This window comes from Panthera onca, chromosome B4 (genome assembly GCF_046562875.1).
Source record: "Panthera onca isolate mPanOnc1 chromosome B4, mPanOnc1 haplotype 2, whole genome shotgun sequence".
Taxonomy (NCBI): domain Eukaryota; kingdom Metazoa; phylum Chordata; class Mammalia; order Carnivora; family Felidae; genus Panthera; species Panthera onca.
The window spans coordinates 90,688,148-90,707,374 of record NC_138345.1 but is presented as its reverse complement, the minus strand read 5'-3'; the positions used below and the strand labels follow the sequence as shown (position 1 = coordinate 90,707,374).

Genomic DNA, 19,227 nt, shown 5'->3' with positions numbered 1-19,227 from the left:
GAACAGAGTGCAAAGTACCTTTTTAGAGACCTCCAGAGAAAAGATCACATGGATATTTTCAATTATGTGAAAGAGATCTACAAAGAACTTGATAACCCACAACACCGGGTAACAACTGACTTCAGCAGTTTCTGTGTGATAAAGCCAGATCTCCTGGGTATCTCTTTAAACTTGGAAGGGGAGAATTGTGGGACATATTTATACTTTAAGAATGGTTAAATTGACTCTTGGTTAAATTTACTCGTGGTTAATTTAATCTTCAGGTTTTTTCTTCCTTCAAGATCTACTTCCTCAATAGATACAATTCTTATGTTTCCATGTATAGATTATATTTAGGACAAAAACACCAAGCATAAAGAGTAAGAAAAGTAAACCTGGCTCCTCATTTTGATGTTGCCAACACCTCAGAAACTGTGATGCAGCCAAGAAGGCAGGACCTGAGGGTTCATCAATCTGCAAAATTGATATGACTTAATTTCCCAGTTTCTCAGCCCTCTTTGAGGATGTTTTGGCTTATCCAAGGTTATGGAATAATTCAATGAACAGATATGTTTCCTGTCATGAATCATGATATATCTTTCAGCTAATAAGTCCTGTATCAAGTCAATGGAATATGGGTAGATAGAAGGAAAGGACAAAATTTGATGTTTAAGATTGGCAAAACACATGGTAAGATCATTAAATATTTCGTATGAGGCACTGAAATAAAGATTTTACTTTTTAAAGTATTTCTATTTGCTTTGTACACTTCAGGCCTTGATCTTCTATGGTTTTCTTTTCTTTTTTCTTTTAAGATTTTATTTGTAAGTAATTTCTACACCCAACTTGAGGCTCAGCCTTAAAACACCTTAAGATCAAAAGTCCCAAAAGCTCCATCAACTGAGCTCACCAGGCGCCCCCTACGGTTTTCGGTGACACAACTCAGACTGTGTATTCCTGGCTTTGTCTGAAGGACACAACGAATTTTCATGAATACTGGGATGCTGACATAATCAAAACTAGAAAAGGACACATTTAAGGTTTAATTTTGGGTTATATCTTTTCACTTTACTCTTTATATTAATTGGAAGGAAAAGAAAATCATAATGCCCATCTCTTACCTGAGCAGGCTTCTTCTGAACGACTTGTTGTGGCTAAGGAAGAAACAAACAAACAAAAAACCTGTTACGTCTTAGAAGGAAACATACTTCATGACAATAATTAAGTATACGTGTTTCAAATATACACATTTGTCTGCAAAAATTTGGTTCTAAAATTAGATTCACGGGAGGTGTGAAAGGGCCTAATTTGCTAACATTTTGTTTTAAAAACACTCCGCTCTCTTGGGATACAGTTTACATACGATACAACTCACCAATAATGTGTACGGTTCAGTTTCTTTAGTACATCCGGAGAGTTGTAGTGTCATCATCATCACAACCTAATTTCAGAACATTTCACCTCCTCTAGAAGAAACCCCATACCCGTTATTATTGACTACCCCCCACTCCCTGCCGCCTGCCTAGTCACCCTACCCTCCCTAACCAACCACTCATCTCTCCGTCCCTGTAAATCTGCCTACTCCAGACATTCCAGGTAAATGGAATCATACAATATATGGTCTTTTGTGCCTGGCTTCTCTTCCTTAGCATAACGTGTCCCAGGGTCATCTGGGTCATACCATGCATCGGTGGTACTTCATTCCTCTTTATGACTCCATAACATCCCATTGTATGGCCACACCACATTTTGTTGATCCATCCGTCAGCCGATGGACATTTGGGTTGTTTCTGCCATTTGGCTATCATGAATAATGCCATGAGCATTCGTATGCAAGTTTTAGTGGAGACATGTTTTCATTTCTCTTGGGTAGTTTGGAGTGGAATTTCTGGGTCATACAGGTGACTCTAGGATAAACTTTTTGAGGAGCTGTCAGTATTTCAAAGCAGCTGCACCATTTTACATTTCCACCAGCAATGCATGAGGGTCCCAATTTCTCCACATACGTGTCAACACTTGCTGTTGCCTGTCTTTTTCGTTATAAATATCCCACTGGGTGTGAAGTTCGTCACTGGGGTTTTGATCTGATTTTTCCCTAATGACAATTGAGGCTGAAAATCTTTTCATGGGCTTATGGGCAATTTATTTATCTTCTTTTTTTTTTTTAATGTTTATTTATTTTTGAGAGACAGAGAGAGAGAGAGAGAGAGGGAGTGGAGGAGGGGCAGATAGAGAGGGAGACACAGAATCCGAAGCAGGCTCCAGGCTCTGAGCTATTAGCACAGAGCCCGATGCGGGTCTCGAACTCACGAACTGCGACATCATGACCTGAGCCGAAGTCGGACACTTAACTTACTGACCCACCCAGGTGCCCCAATTTATGTATCTTCTTTAGAGAAATATCTTCCAGATCTCTTGCCCATTTTCAAATGTGTCTTTTCATTATTGAGTTAAGAGTTCTTTATATGTTCTGGATATGAGTACCATCAGAATATGATTTGCAAATGTTTTCTACCATCCTGTGGGTTTGTTTGCTTTCTTGATGGTTTCATTTGCAGAATATTGTATTCTATCTATATCTGTATCTAATTACGTATATAGAACAGAATTCTCTTTTTTTTTTAATTTTTTTTTAACGTTTATTTATTTTTGAGATAGAGACAGAGCATGAACAGGGGAGGGTCAGAGAGAGAGGGAGACACAGAATCTGAAATAGGCTCCAGGCTCTGAGCGGTCAGCACAGAGCCCGACGTGGGGCTCGAACCCACGGACCGCGAGATCATGACCTGAGCCGAAGTCGGACGCTTAACTGACTGAGCCACCCAGGCGCCCCCAGAATTCTCTTTTTTGAGTGAAACACCTAAGGGAAGTTTTTTCTACCCAGCTTAAATGAATTTTCCAATAATTAGAATATTAGAAAGATATTTAAATCTTTCTTTGGTATTGTAAAGTTGGGATTTGAAGCACGAGCTTTTTGATGGATGACTTCCAGTACTCACTTTCACACCTGAATATGAGCCTTACTTCTTCTATGTACCTATCACTACGGTTTGCAAGTCCAACCGAGCCACTCTGATGTGGCCAGTGACGCACTTTCGTGGCACAGATGAAAAAAATAAAATTTCTACAGTTCTCCCAAATGACAGAAGTTAGGGTAAATTCACTATATCGTGGGGGCATACAGCTCCTATTCATTTTCCTTCCTCTCGGAATTTCTGTGACGATGCGATTGTCCTATGGCTGACGTATTAAACATGTTACATAAAGATCATCAGAGCTTTTTTTTTTTTTTTTTTTGGATGGACGAGATAAACAGTTTTAAAAATGGCAAGATACTTTTGTTTACTGAAAAGAAAAAAAATTCTGCCCTTTGACTTGAAAATCACAGGAGAGATGACATCATGAAAAGCCAGGTATGGAGACGATGTCTTCTCCAAGTGGAACTGAACCAAACGTGATTAGGACTTCTTGCCTCTGAGGGTCCAAAAGTGTGTGCTAAGAGAGTATTCATTTCAGAAGAGCCATGTGTCAGGACAGACCCTTTCTTCCTTCTCTTTCTTCCCGCCGATTACACCTGTACACATGTTTACTCCCAAACCGCTTCAAATCCCCACGCATTCTTGCAGGCTGACTGGTTTCTACTGCCCAGAAGTTCCCCTCCTCTTTTGGCTGAAGAACCCGCATTCATGTGGCTTCTGCGCACTGCGGGGCTCAATGAAATCCTCTGAAAGGGCTGCCAACTCACCCAATTTTCCATGAATTAGGTCCTGACACTTCAATGAGGGGAAAGACAATGTCTGAAACTCTGCCAGCGCTGGCTCCCGGCCTAGCCCGTGTCACAGAACCTCTCCCAGCTGCCCTTGCACACAGCACTTCATACTTTTCCGACCACCAAACAAACAGACCCTTGAATGCGCTCAGTGCCAGTTGGGGTTACGGCTGCCAGCATGTTTTCCCAGCCTCTGGCACCCAATGGCTCCAGACCGTGCCGAGAAAGTTTTTTGTTGTTGTTATTTTGTTTGGTTGTTATTTTTTTTATGAATGGCTTGGATAGAAAATGCAGACGGAAGCATAATACTACAGCCATTCATAAAAAGGGAAAGGAAACAAACCGTAGTCTGGCAATCTTCGGAGACACCAAACAAACTGCAAGTCTCTTATCTTCCTTGAAGTATCTCCTAGCTTAGGACTAAGTGTTGATACCTAGGAAACAGTTGCCCCTTAGGATTCCTGTCATCAGAAACATGGTCGGCCGTATATCTCTTTAAGAATTGAATAATGTCAACTACGCATATCAATCTTTAGTGTGACCGGCAGGATACTTTCCTGCACCTCAATACATGAGTAATATTTTGCACATGCTTTTCCCACATAAAAACCAAAATCCTTTCTATTTTTCACAGCTGCCCCTTTGTGACCAGGAGGTCCCAAGCCTTATTATTTCCATTTTCCGCCCCCCGCAGGGAAACTAAGGTAACTAAAGTAACTGAGGTAAATAGGGAATTTAAGTAACCTCCCGGAGATCATTTTCTCAAGCTAAAACAACCTGGGTCTTCTAGTTTTTTTAATACCCTGTAAAACGCTCCGAGGAAACCCATTTTCTTCCTTAACCAAAAATAAATAAGTAAATAAATAAATAAATTCAAATCCAGGTCCAATCCAGGAGGAGAATGGCCTTGATTTCCAACTCCAGATTCACCTTCTTCTTTGGGATCTCTCAGGATTCCCCACTGCCACCAGGGCCAGAGGAAGGCCATGGCTTCCCCAGCAGGGCCCAGCTCTGGTTCCACAGGCGACTCCAGGCGACTCCAGTCCTGAAGACTCCAGGCGACTACCAGAGGACAAGAGTTAGGTCCCAAAGCTCCAGCTGATTCTCTCTCCCCCACTGGAAAGTCTGCCTTTATTATCAAGTGTGGAGGGTCTAAGAAGTCCCTTTTAAAGGCATGGATTTCTTTTTTTTTTTTTTTAATTTTTTTTTAACGTTTATTTATTTTTGGGACAGAGAGAGACAGAGCATGAACGGGGGAGGGGCAGAGAGAGAGGGAGACACAGAATCAGAAGCAGGCTCCAGGCTCTGAGCCATCAGCCCAGAGCCTGACGCTGGGCTCGAACTCACGAACCGCGAGATCGTGACCTGAGCCGAAGTCGGACGCTCAACCGACTGAGCCACCCAGGCGCCCCAAAGGCATGGATTTCATAATGACTGTTCTAGCGAACAAATTAGCAAAGTCCTCTATAGTGGCTCATTTGGATGATTCTGCTGATTGTTTTTAATAAGTCCGTGCCCATGAGTTCCTACAGCTTGGGCACCTTGTCGACTTGGTGTGCAAACCCCTTCGTGCCCTGAAATCTGGGCTACTTTATGTTATTAAGAGATAGTTACACCTTTCAAAAAGTTTGTAATGCAAATCTCTCGTTCGGCCGTTGTATTTAAACATCTAAAATACAGTAGGTAAAAGACAGCTTTCCAGCCAGAATGAAATGACATCATCAGCGACTACAAAGGACTTCGAAGGAATGCTGTGGGTTAATACAACGTTAAAAGCAAACCGTGAGAACTAAAAAGACCCCATCCATAGAACAGATCACGTAAAGATGAAGAAAGGCCCTCTTCTCACCACATGGGCTCCAAAGTATGGTTCTCTGCAGGCTCATCCTTCCATCGCACTAGTTCAGCCAAATTCAAAGTACCGTCTTTACACAAACAAATATTATTGTTAAAGTTTGTACGTAGCGTAGGATACAGCATGCTAAGAAATCACAAAGGATACTAAATGAAAAGCACATACTTTTAGATTTCGGAGATCATAGGGCAAACCAGTATTTCTCCAAATGAAAGGAAAACAGTTATTGATTTTTTAATGTCCACAGAGTAGTTTGGTTTTTGAGATTTTACAGAAAGACACTTGTAAAGGACATGGCCTGCCACACCATCTATTTCAGAATAATTAAGGGGTTCCCTAGCCCTTCTGAGAATCCAGCCTATGGTTCCAGGGAGTCTAGGTATTTAAAGCTGATACTTAGACAGCTAAGCCACCTTTCTAGTAGGCATTGAAAGAAAATCCTTCATAACAAAGGACCTAGACATTAGTAGCTCATTTTTAGTACTAATCTAAACAGTAAATGAAATGAGGCTGGAATTGGGCTTACCAACTTAACTTTTTAAAAAATCAGGTTCAGTGTGCAGTAAAGTGAGGATATCCTTATGAAAAAAGTCTTAAGTTAACCTCTGAAAGAAAATAGCCCTTCGTTTGGATCTTTGTACAGATGGGTCTTTTGGTTTCATGTAAGCAGCAGATTTTTAATCTAATTATATCTTTCGTTTTTGCCAGCCAGTGGGAGGAGGTTTTGTCCACTTTGCTTGAAAATCATAAGACCGTTGTTCAATCAAGAGGTACTTCTGTTCCCTAGCACAATCTTCTCTTCATGTAAATTGTTTTTCATTCTCACGGCAGTTTAGAGTAAGACAGATCCCCTAGCTGTTTACTAAAAGAGAATTTTAAAACCCTCATTTCTTCTGTGAGACATTTAAGGGGACTTTAACTTCTCCCCAAATAACATCTCACAGGTAAGTTTAGCTTTAAAAATTTTTAAATTAAATATGGGATACTAAAACGTTTGCTAAATAGATATTTGTTTTTAGACCTCCAGAGAGTCCTTTAAAAAAAAAAAGTTACTTATTTTTGAGAAAGAGAGAGCGAGGGAGAGAGAGAGAGACAGAGTGCGAGCAGGGGAGGGGCAGAGAGAGATGGAGACACAGAATCTGAAGCAGGCTCCAGGCTCCAAGCTGTCAGCACAGAGCCTGATGCAGGGCTCGAACTCATTAACCGTGAGATCATGACCTGAGCCAAAGTAGGACACTCAACTGACTGAGCCACCCAGGCACCCCTAGACTTCCAGAGAGTCCTTTATGCCTAAGTCAGCACGTTGAAAGGGTGGGGCTTATGACTGCAATTGTAACCACACAAGTACAACTGCCTTCATATTTTGCCCAAACTGATGAATGCATCCCTACGGTTTGGAGAAAATTTCATTAAGTAAGATTGAATTCATTCATTAAATTGGCCTACTGCTCAATGACCTCATCTGCTTTCTGGACTAAATTAATTGGTTATGTGTAGTAAAAAGTATCAAACAAATTCAATAAGTAGACACAGCCCAGATTCTACACAGGCAATTGTCCAGTTTCTCCATAAACACCCCAAATATGACCATGAGCCATGAGGGCCAGCAGGAGCTGCAAGTCATGTGGTGTACATGCCTATGGGAGTGCTTTTTGACTTGTATTTTGAACAATACCCTTTTTCACCCTTGTCCCCAATAGTTTAAAGGCAAAAATATGACCATTCTTTCTGTCTCTACCCAAGATTCATTTCCATTTCTGTGCTGAGAAATATGCTTTTCACCCTCTGAAATTTTACAATGCCATTTTGGATGTATTTTCTTTGAACATGGTATTAACCCAACTGGAGGGAGATTACTATCATCAAGAATGAAAATTCTTTCCTTCTTTTCATGAAATGATGTATCAATACATTTGCTTACGATCTTCTGGATTCATAGTTTTGAAACTTCAGTACTCTAGAATGTCAAGATTTGTATTTGGGTTCCTTTAACAAAATGAACATGCTCTACAGGTTTTGAACCCCTTTTTTTTTTTAGGACATGAAAACCTCTCCCTCTCGTTTTACAAATCAGATCGTAAGTGGAATCCCCCAACAGAAAGCAGACAAAGTGAAAATGGTCCTTCTGACAGGAGTATCAGTGCCTCATTCACATGACTTCCACTCCAACCCATTCCTGGCCCTCTAAGATGCCCCTGGAGCCCCTCAATGGAACACCAGAGCTCCAGGGAAGGTCAAATAAAGGTCCCCGATCTTCAGATGCAAATCCTCCATCAGACCTGTATCACCAAGATAGGCAGAGGCAGAGCAATCCCGTTCACTCAGCATGATTTAGACTGTTGTTAGGTTGAACCGTATGAACTTGCATTTGTGTTTGTCGAAAACAGTGAAACGGCAACAATTTCATATAGTTTGGCCCAATAGACTCAAGGTGAGGTGACCATTCTCCTTGTAATTTTTGTGATTTGTCATTAGGCTCTGGTAGCCTGTAAGTACTGTGGATTTTTACATTTTCTGTGCACCTAGATCCTGCACTCAGTTTCCCATGCTGCTCCACCCTGGCTCCTGATCCTGATGCTTATTTTGCCAAAGTTCTGCCAGACTCTGTGGTCTGGTGAAAGGGGGGATTTGCCTATCCTAAGGGTGGTGCTCCAGTTTTCTCGTTTATTCTGCAGCTGTTCTCCCAGTCTACCATGGCGGCCTTTGTGACCATCTAGCTAACCTCTTCTCATACCCACACAAGCCCTTCTGAATTCTACTTCTTCACTGAAACTGAACGGCTGGAATACTCTGTATATAACAATTCCGGGTGGCTATCCAGGAAAGCTCTAAAAGGAAACAACATGTAACTTCTAATTTAATTTAGAATGGCCAACTTCAGCTGTTGCCACCAGTATAAAGAAGTTGAGTTCAGAGTATTCTCTAACGCCAAGCGATCCCGTATCATTTACCTAAGATTTTTTTTTTTTTTTTTTTTTTTTGGTAATTAGATAGGAACCTGGGGTGTCTAAAGTTTGAAGAATTTATTTCAGATCAAATGTTGGTGTGACAGTGTGAGGATGCGACTCGGCTACAGCTATACAAATCCCATCTCTGTTGCACATACCACTTTTCTTGGGCAGGAAGTCTTGTTTTCATGGCTTCCTCAGTTGAGATTGATTGTGCCCCCTTGTGGTGGGAGGCCTTAGTACACAGAAACCACCGACCACGACTAGCTGGTGACAATCTCCTGCCAGCTTAGAAAAAGCTTGAGTTAGGTCATAACTTCTATTTCTTGTGCCTCCTGTGTGCAGTTAGAGATGACTATGCAACGTGTGTACACATGTAGCCCCGGATGGTTACAATTTGACAGCAACATCTGGCTCTTATAGTGCAAAGGAGATTTTGTAGTTCTCTGTACAAAGTCTCCTAAGAAGTGATAAATCTATGGGGAGTTTTGGCAAAATCTCTGGAATTTCTGCTTGGTATTGGGGGGAAGGGGAGGTGTTCTTTATTTTATACTCTACTTGGCTTCACTCTTAGACTTTAATGCAAAAGACAAAAGTAAGCATCATTTTAAAAGTATTTATTGGATTACTGTAGCGAAGCGTCCTCACTGCGGCTGGGCTCATTTCATCTATTCAAGAATGAGAATAGGCACAATCGGCTCTAGCTAGTGTTTATTAACATCAGCCTGGGTGTGTATGGCAACGCCACAGCAGTTCTCATGAAAAAAGATTTGGGGGCCAATGCTTCGGAGTCTTAGCCAACCTTCTGGTGCCTTTCAGACACCTCCAGAACGGAGGGCAAAAAATCAACAGGGGACCCTTTAAAAATTTCAGTGTCCTGATTAGCTTCAAAAGCCAACCATCTATAATCTGATGAAGGTATTTACTGGCTTGTCAAATCCTAATTGATATTTGAGAAACTATACATCAGATGGGGACTGGGTGCACAAAAGGAATAATAAACGTTTCCTGGCCTCAAGAAGCCTAGAGTCTAATGGGGGAGACAAAGACATAGATATTAGAATACAATATGCAATTTTAGATTATTTTTAGATTATTTTTCTATGTTCAATGCAATCTCTTATGTTCAATGGAATTTTAAGTGTAGAGGGGCATAGTCATGATTACTTTCCTTCTAATAGGGAAAATGAGAGAGTAGAGATAGAAGGGAAAAAAGGATGTAGGAAGCAATTTGACGATTTGATGTAGGAGAAGAGTATCACTTCTTTCCTAAGCTTAAAAATCAAATCAAAACAAAAAAAGATGTAGTATGGGGGTAGTGTCAAAATTACGGTTAGTCTTAAAATGATACTGTGATGTGCTCCTGAGTTATAGCATTTCATAGGCATTTTTACTTTATAGAAGATGGCCATGCTTTGGGGATATAAGGCATTCTAAAGTGAACAGCCACACACAGGTGGGGCAAAGGAATACACGGTCTCGTGAGTTGACTTTTCATTGCCATGCTTGCCAATTCTCCAAGATTTGGGGAGGAAACTCACCCGTAGGCGAAAATTTCACCTGAGTGAAAATGGTGAGATTAACATTACGTCACAGAAAAAGAATCCATCTGTTTCAGTCCTATTTCCTTATTCTATAAGTTTTTAAGCACAAACACTACTTATTGTTTAAAGGCTCAAATTCTTTCTTTCTTTCTTTAGATATTCTTTTTCCCTGCATATGACCATTCATATAGCTAGTGCACTTTACATATGCACACATGGTTAATAGCACCAAAGTAAAATGAATAATTGTTTGAAACCCCATGATGCCGGTTTCAGCAAATCGAACACATATGCACAGACGCTGAGGGGTGAGTTCGAACTTGAGCTAATGTCAACTTTAGCCAGGTATAAAGACTAATTAATGTTCAATGCTGGATGAAAATAGACACCTACGACATAATGGAAATTAAATGATTTATTATTGAAGATGAACAATAATTAATACTCCAGGTTGGTTGGTGGCATACCTGAAAGTCCATTTAAGACATAATGTCTTCTTAACATTTGACTGATTATTCAGATAGTCATCGTATGAAACTGGATTGGGACTTTTTTTACATAACCAATTTTATATAATATTTATGCCTTTGCTTCTGATAGACACAATGTGATTTTTAAAGTAGTTCTAATTACTTTTATTTGGATGAAAGAGATTTAGAATCATTACCTAGAACATTTCTTTGGGACATCAGCATCATGGTGGGGTGAGTCATTCCTTTTTTCTGTCCTCTCTGATTTACAACTACTCAGACATCCAAAACAGAAAAAAAAAAAAAAAAAAAAAGTTGCCCTTGCACAGCACATCAGGACACCTGAGAGATCCACTGGACTGCAGAGGAGGTGGCAGAGTGAGGGAAATGGCAGTGGAGCCCGCAGCAGCCAATGTAGTGATGGCAGAGAGAGGGTGGCAGCTGACCAGCAGTAAGCCAGCAGAACTTTTCCAGCAAAGGAGGTGGAAGGTAAAGGTGGCGAGTGAAGGTCTGCTTGGTCATGTCCTACAGCTGGAGGGACCCCTTGCTCTCTCTGAGAAGAGATGGCAGTGACTGGGGTGGGGAAGGAAAGGAAAAGGAAGTAGGCAGACAAAGAACTGAAGGAAATCTCTTCTGCTATCTGCCCCAGGAGTCGAGAGGATTGCCCATGGACCACTGGGATCCTTCCACCTTGAGAATATCCCTACCGGGCAGTGGGCATACCTAATGCCCAAGTGCTCAGTACACGTATCTCCTCCTTTGCTGCCACCTTTTCCTTCCCCGCCCCCCTCCTTTTAATATTTGCTGTCAACATTAGTGGGGAGTCAGCTCTGGGTAAAAGAAACCAAAAACATGTGCTATAGCGCCACCTTCTGGAAAACAAAAGGAAGGTTCTAAACTACCGCCTATTGAACTGCTAGAATCAAAGTAAACAAAACCATGCCTAAAAAAGAAAGGTATTCCCTATTTCTGATGTAGAAGCAGAGGCACATCTCGTCAAACACCATGAAAAACCATGGTAAAACAGTATCACAAAAAGTGACAATTTTCCACCAACTGAACCTAAAGACATGGAATACTGCAACCTAACTGATAAAGAACTGAGAAGAGCTGTTATAAAGAAATTCCCCAAGCTACAAGAAAATTCAAAAGTTAACACAACGATCTTAGGGATAAACAGGAGTATTTTACCAAAGAGATTAATATTAAAAAAGTATCAAACAGAAATTCTAAAGCTGAACACCTCAATAAATGTGATGAAGAATGCATTAGAATGCATTGGATATAAAGCAATCATATGAAAAAGAGAACTAGTGAGCTTGAGGATAGAAATATAGAAATTATTCAAGTGGAAGAGGGGACAGAACAAAATTTTAAAAAGTAAAGAAACCCTCTGAGAACTATTTGACTCCACTGGAGCAGCCAAAATAAGAATAATGTGTATCCCAGAAGAAGTGAGGGAGAAGGGAGCAGAGAGCATATTTAAAGAATTAATAGCTGAGAAGTTCCCAAACCTGGGGAAGGAACTGGACATACAAGTCCATGAAGCTAATAAAATACCTTGCTATCTCAATGCAAAAAAAAAATCCCATCTTCAAGACACATTATATTAGAAGTATAAAAATTCAATGATAAAGAAATAGTTTTAAAGGCAGCCAGGAGAAAAAAGGTAGTAACTTACAAAGGTATTCCCATTAGGCCACTGCAGATTTCTCAGCAGAAACTCTCTGGGCCAGAAAAGAATGGAATGACATATTCAAAATACCAAAAGATAAAAACTTTCAGTCAAGAATACTCTACCTGGCAAAATTATCTTTCAGATATAAAGCAGAAATAAAGGCTTTCCCGGACAAACACAAGCTGAAGCAGTTCACTACCACTAGACCTGTCTTATAAGAAATGTTGCAAGGAGTTGTTCAAGCTGAAAAGGCAAAGGTATACAAAACTCTGATAAGGTGAAAAACAGACAGAATTAGAACTGTAACTCTTTTTTTGAATGTTATGTTAAACTCAACTATAGCATAAAGGTTATTAAAAAAAAGGATTAAAAATAACCATCGCTACCACAATTTGGTAACATACTCACAGCATAAAAAGATAATTTGTGACATCGAAAATATAAAAGGGGAAGAGTAAAAGGATGGAAACTTTATAGGCAAAAGAAGATAAATTTCTATCAGCAGAAAAAGGACTATTTTATTAATGAGATGTTTTATGTAAACCTCTTGGTAATCACAAAACAAAAATCCAGAGTAGAGACATGAAACATAAAAAATAGGGAGAAAGAGCAAATCAACATGGAAAACCACAAATTTACAAAGGTAAACAGAAACAGAAGGAAAAAGAAACAATGGAGAAACAAAATAACCAGAAGACAAAAGATAAAATGGCAGTAGTAAATCCTTACATATCAATAATTACCTTAAGTGTAAATGGATTGATCTCACCTATCAAAAGGCACAGAGTGGCTGGATGCACAAAGAAACCAAGACCCAATTATATGCTGCCTATAGGAGACTGATTTTAGCTCTAAAGAAACACACATGCTCAAAATAAAAGGATGGAAGGTGATATTCCAAACAAATGGAAATCTTTAAAAAGAAGGTGAGTGTGGCCATAGTTATATCTGGCAAAATAGACTTCAAACCAAAATGTGTAACAACAGACAAAAAAGGCAATATATAATGATAAAGAGGTCAATGTCAAGAAAATACAGCAATCTGGGGCACCTGGGTGGCTCAGTCAGTTAAGTAAGTGTCTGACTCTTGAATTTGGTCATGATCTCATGGTTTGTGGGTTTAAGCCCTGCGTTGGGCTCTGTGCTAAGCGACGCTTAACCAACTGAGCTGTCCAGGTGACCCTATGAAATATATTAAGGAATTAATAACATAGGTCTTAAGGGAGAAATAGACAACAATACAATGATTGTAGGGGACTTCAATACCCTACCATCAGCAATGGATAGATTGTCCAGATAGAAAACAAGGAAATGTTGGAACTGAATCACACTTTAGAACAAATGAACTTAATAGACATATACAGAACATACTACCCAAGAGCAGCAAAATACACATTCTTCTCAAGTGCACATGAACTTTCTCCAGGACCTATCATATGATAGGCCACAAAACAAATCTTAGCAAATTTAAGAAGACTGAAATCATACCAACTATCTTCCCTGACCACAATAGTATGAAACTAGAAATCAACAAGAAGAAAGTGAGATGATCTACAAATATGTGGAAACCAAACAACAAACTTCTGAACAACCTTTGGGTCAAAAAAGAAATAAAAAACAATTTGAAACAAATAAAAATGAAAACACAACACATTGAATATTACAGGAAGCAGCAAAAGTGGTTTTCAGAGGAAAGTTTATAGCAATAAATGTGTATATTAAGAAATTAGAAGGCTCTCAAATAAACAACCTAACTTTATACCTTAAAGAACTAGAAAAAGAAGAACTAATTAAGCCCAAAGTCAGAAGAAGGAAGGAAATAATGAAGCTCAGAATGGAAATAAATGAAGTAGAAATGAGAAAAGCAATAGAAAAAAAAATCAGTAAACCTAAGAGCTGGCTCTCTGAAAAAATAAACAAAATTGACAAAACTTTGGCTAGACTAAGAGAAAAAGAAAACTCAAATAAAAAATTAGGAATGAAATAGGAGACATTACAACTGATACTACAGATATACATAGAGTCATAAGAGACTATTAAGAACAATTACGTGCCAACAAATTACATAACCTAGAAGAAATGGATGTGTTTCTAGAAACACATTACCTACCAAAACTGAATTGGGAATAAAGAGAAAATCCGAACAGACCAATAACTAGTAGTGACTGACTCAATAATCAAAAAGCTCTCACCAAAGAAAACTCTAGGACCAGATGGCTTCCAGAGAATTCTACCAAACATTTAGAAAAGAATTAACACCAATCCTCCTCAAACTCTTCCAAAATATTGAGAAGGAACACTTCCAAACTCATTCTACAAGGCCAGCATTACTTTGATACCAAAGCCAGATGAAGAAACCACAAGAAAATAAAATCATAGACCAATATCCCTGATGAATATAGATGCAAAAATTCTCAACAAAATATGAAAAAACCAATTTGAAGAATATATTAAAAGGATTATACATCATGACCAAATGGGATTTATCCTTGGGATACAAGGATGATTTGACATACAAATCAATAAATGTAATACCTCACATGATCATTTCAACAGACATAGGAAAGCATCTGACAAACTACAACCTCCTTTCATGATAAAGACCCTTAACAGAATGGGCAGAGAAGGAACATACTTCAAAGGCCATATATGACAAACCCACAGCTAACATTATACTCGATGGAGAGAAATGGAACATTGCACTTACGATCAGAAACAAAGCATGGATAGCCACTCTCACCACTCCTATTTAACATAGTACTGGAAGTCCTAGCTAGAGCAAGTAGGCAAGACAAAGAGGCAAAAAGCATTCAAATTGGAAAGGAAGAAGTAAAACTTGTTATTCGCTGATTATACAATCCTATATATAGAAGATCACAAAGAATCAGTCAAAAACCTGTTAGAATTAGTCAACAGTTTCAATAAAGTGGCAAGACATAAAATTGACATACAGAAATCAGTTGTAGTCCTTTAGACTAATGATGAAGCATCTGAAAAAGAGGTAAAGAAACCATCCTATTCATAATTAAAAAAAAAAAAAAACAATCAAATACCTAGGAATAAATTTAACCAAGGCAATGAAAGATCTATAAAATGAAAACTACAAAACTTTGCTGAAATAAATTGAAAAAGACAAACAAATGGAAACGCATCCCATATTCATGGATCAGAAGAATTAATATTGTTAAAATGGCCATACTACCCAGAGCCATTTATAGATTCAATGCAATCCGTGTCAAAATACCAAAAGCATTCTTTATAAAAATAGAAGAAACAATCCTAAAATTTGCATGGAACCACAAAAGACTCCAAATAACCAGAATTGTCCTGAGAACAAAGCTGGAGGTACTATGATTCTGAATTTCAAACTACACTACAAAGCCATAGTAATAAATATAGTATGGTACTGGCACAAAAAATAGACACATAAACCAATGCAACAGAATAGAGAGTCCATAATTAAACCCCAGTATATAGGGTCAGTTAACATTTAGCAAGAGAGCCAAAAATACCCAATGGGGAAAAGATAGTCTCTTCAACAAATGGTGCTGAGAAAATTGGAGAAACATTCAGAACAATGAAATGAATGAAACTGGATCCCTATCTGACACCACTCAAAAATTAACTCAAAGTGGATCAAAGACTTAAACATAAGACCTGATGCCATAAAACTCCTGGAAGAAAATATAAGGAAGAACCTCATTGATATTGGTCTTGACAATAATTTGGGGGGTCTGACGCCAAAAGCACAAACAACAAAAGAAGCAAATCAATTAGTGGGACTACATCAGACTCAAAAGCTTCTGCACAGCAGAAGGAAGAGGTAACAAAGTGAAAAGACAACCTACAGAATGGGAGAAAATTTTTGCAAGCCATGTATTAGATAAGATCTGAATATATAAAGAACTCAGTCTACTCAATAGCAACAATAACAAAACAATCTGATTAAAAAATGGGCAGAAGAACTAAATAGACATTTCTCCAGAAAGGACATCAACATGGCCAACAGACACATGAAAAGATGCCCAATATCACTCACCATCAAGGAAATGCAAATGAAAACCGCAGTAAGCTATCACCTCATACCTGCTAGAATGGCTGTCATCAGGCTTTCAAGAGACAAGAGGTGCTGGCAACAAGGTGGTGAAAAGGCAACCCTTACCCACTGTTGGTGGGAATGTAAATTGGTCCAATCACTATGGAAAGCAATATGCAATAGGAAGGTTTCTCAAAATATTAAAAATAGATCTACCAAATGATCCGCTTCTGGGTATATACCTAAAGGAAATGAAACCAGGATTCTGAGAAGATATATGCACTCTTAGAGCATTATCGATAATAGTCAAAACATGGAAACAATCCAAATGCCCATCAACAAATGAATAAAAAAATGTGGTACCTATACACAATGGAATATCATTCAGCCATGAGAAAGGAAGCTCTCCTTCCATTTATGACAACATGGATGGACCTTGAGCACAGTATGCTAAGTGAGATAAGTCAGAGAAAGACAAGTACTGTATAATATCACTTGTACATCAATCAACCGACTGAGCCACCCAGGCGCCCCTCACTTGTACATGAACCTAAGAAAGTGAAACCTGTAACAAAAACAAAACAGTAAAATGGTGCCTACCAGGGATGGGGTGATGGAGGAATAAGAGACAGGGGGGCTTAAGGGTACAAACTTGTAATGAGCAGTAAATAAGCCATAGAGATTAATGCGCAGGACAATGAATAGAGACAGTAATACTGTACTATGCTTAGGTAATAACTACGTAACGCTAAATGTTGCTACGTCAGCAATCATCTTATAATATATACATATATCAAAGTCACACACTACACCTTAAACTTATAAGATGTTACCTGTTAAATTTATTCAATTAAAAAGTATTTGGTTCTAAGAACATCCATCTAGTTCTTAGACTAAAGCACTTAAAAATAGTTTTACAAAATGATGTTTGAGTATTGAGTATTTCCCAGCAGCCATAATAGTTACACATGGAAATTGAATTTAAAAAGCTGAATCATGATTTTAGGCATTTCCTTTCCTTAAGGAAGGAGTCAGTAAATTTATTTGTAATCTCTTACGTTCTCAAGGACTACAAAGGGATAGTTTATGGGTTGTGAGCTCTACAATACTTAACTGAGTCATATCTCTCCTAGAACCCTAATTTAGCAGTATTTTCTTGGCACTGTGTAGGGCCGACTTTAGCAGTTGAGTTGTTTTCCTTGGAGGAAGTTTAATATTCAATCCGAGAAATGTTAACTATTCCCGAACATTAGCTTATACCCTTTAATTTTTTAAACAGTTGTAGAAGGGAGTTCTCTTTCTTCCACATTCTCACACTTCCAGAGTGCACCCAGCACCCCGGTCTTTCCAGAAAATACCTTCTCCCTGGACCCACCCTCAAGGTTTTCTCTGGATTAATGTCCCTTTCTTCAGACTCCGTAAGTTAAAATGCCTCCTTCCTTCTTCAGAAAACCAAACATTTCATTCAGCTTGTCTCCAAAATCGCTACTTCAAACTCAAGTGGAACTTCAGGCAACCCCTGGACTACCTAACTCAGGTCAACTGCTCTAAAATTGATAACTCTGGAATCGATACACTGTCAGTTTGAAAATGACGTATCTTTGCTTATACTATTCCAGAAACATCTCTCTGAGCTGCACTTTCTGATCACCTCCATCGAATCAAACATTTTTAAATTACAACGCAGGATGAGATCACATGACTTCATTGTAGGTCAATCGCATGACAATAACACAGCAATGTAGAGTTTACAATGTGACTTAGCGTGTACCTCACAAACGACCATCTGAAAGAAGTGATGCTGTTCAGATTTAGACCCAAAGAAGTGGGATTCTAAAGCAGCGAATGACTTACAAATGGTGACAAGGCCGTATATAACGAAGCTGTCGTATATAACGAAGCTGCCGTATATAATGAAGCTGCTGTATATAACGAAGCTGCCACTTCGTTGTAGAGCTTCACGTCTCTCGTTCTTCCCACCATACCACACTGCTCCAGCAAGGAGCTTATTGTACGCTTGTGTTTTTTTAATGAAAATCCAGTGCTATATGAAAACATCTTCTCTCATCCATAAAAGTAGCCTGGTTTTTTTGAAAGAATACAAATCTAGCTTTCCAGGACTACAATTTCACTAAGAAGAAAAATTACCAACTAATAAGAAAAACTGCATTTGAATGAAACAATTTTAAAGATCTTAGTTCAAAAGAATGTTTCTAATATACGTGGAGGACCAATCAGTATTAGAACACTATTTTCATAATAGCAGCTTTGCTCTCAAAAAAGTGTTTTCTCATCAAAAAGTTCAAGATGGGATGGGGCGCCTGGGTGGCTCAGTTGGATAGGCGTCCGACTTCGGCTCAGGTCATGATCTCCTGGTTCTTGGGTTCAAGCCCCGCATCGGGCTCTGTGCTGACAGCTCGGAGCCTGGATCCTGCTTCCTATTCTGTGTCTCCCTCTCTCTCTGCCCCTTCCCCACTTGCACTCTGTCTCTGTCTCTCTCAAAAACGAATAAATGTTAAAAAAATTTTTAAAGAATAGTTCACGATGCCTCAGAAATATAAATAGCATCTTGTTTCTCACTAGATTTCTATAAAAGCGTCCCATCCTGGGATATATATAAAGACATATGTATCTATCTATCTATCTATATATATATATATATATGTATCTATATATATATGTATATGTATATACTCATACATACGTACTTTCCTTCATCCTTTTCTTTTATTCCCTTCGAAATGTCTGTGGGGGAAAAATGCAGGCAAGACTGTGGAGGCTAAAATTTCTGAGATAATTGCTAATGAACTTTTTTGGTGTGTTTCTTTCCCTCCTGTTTATCACCTGTTCTAACACGTGATCATATTTACAATTTTAGCTGTAAATTCCACGGTGTCTATGACATAGGAAATACATGATCACAGTTCCTGTATCTATGGTGTTTATAA

The 19,227-nt window shown here is 38.9% G+C and overlaps 1 protein-coding gene across 2 annotated transcripts in view; it reads right to left on the bottom strand.

Moving 5' to 3' along the window:
* Positions 1-19,227, bottom strand: part of HMGA2 (high mobility group AT-hook 2) — a 138,884-nt gene that overhangs the window by 10,692 nt on the left and 108,965 nt on the right. For both annotated transcript variants that reach the window (XM_060657049.3, XM_060657048.3), the window contains one exon: positions 1,101-1,133. In XM_060657049.3, coding sequence (XP_060513032.1) covers positions 1,101-1,133 — 33 coding nt within the window. The remainder of the gene's footprint in view (positions 1-1,100; positions 1,134-19,227) is intronic.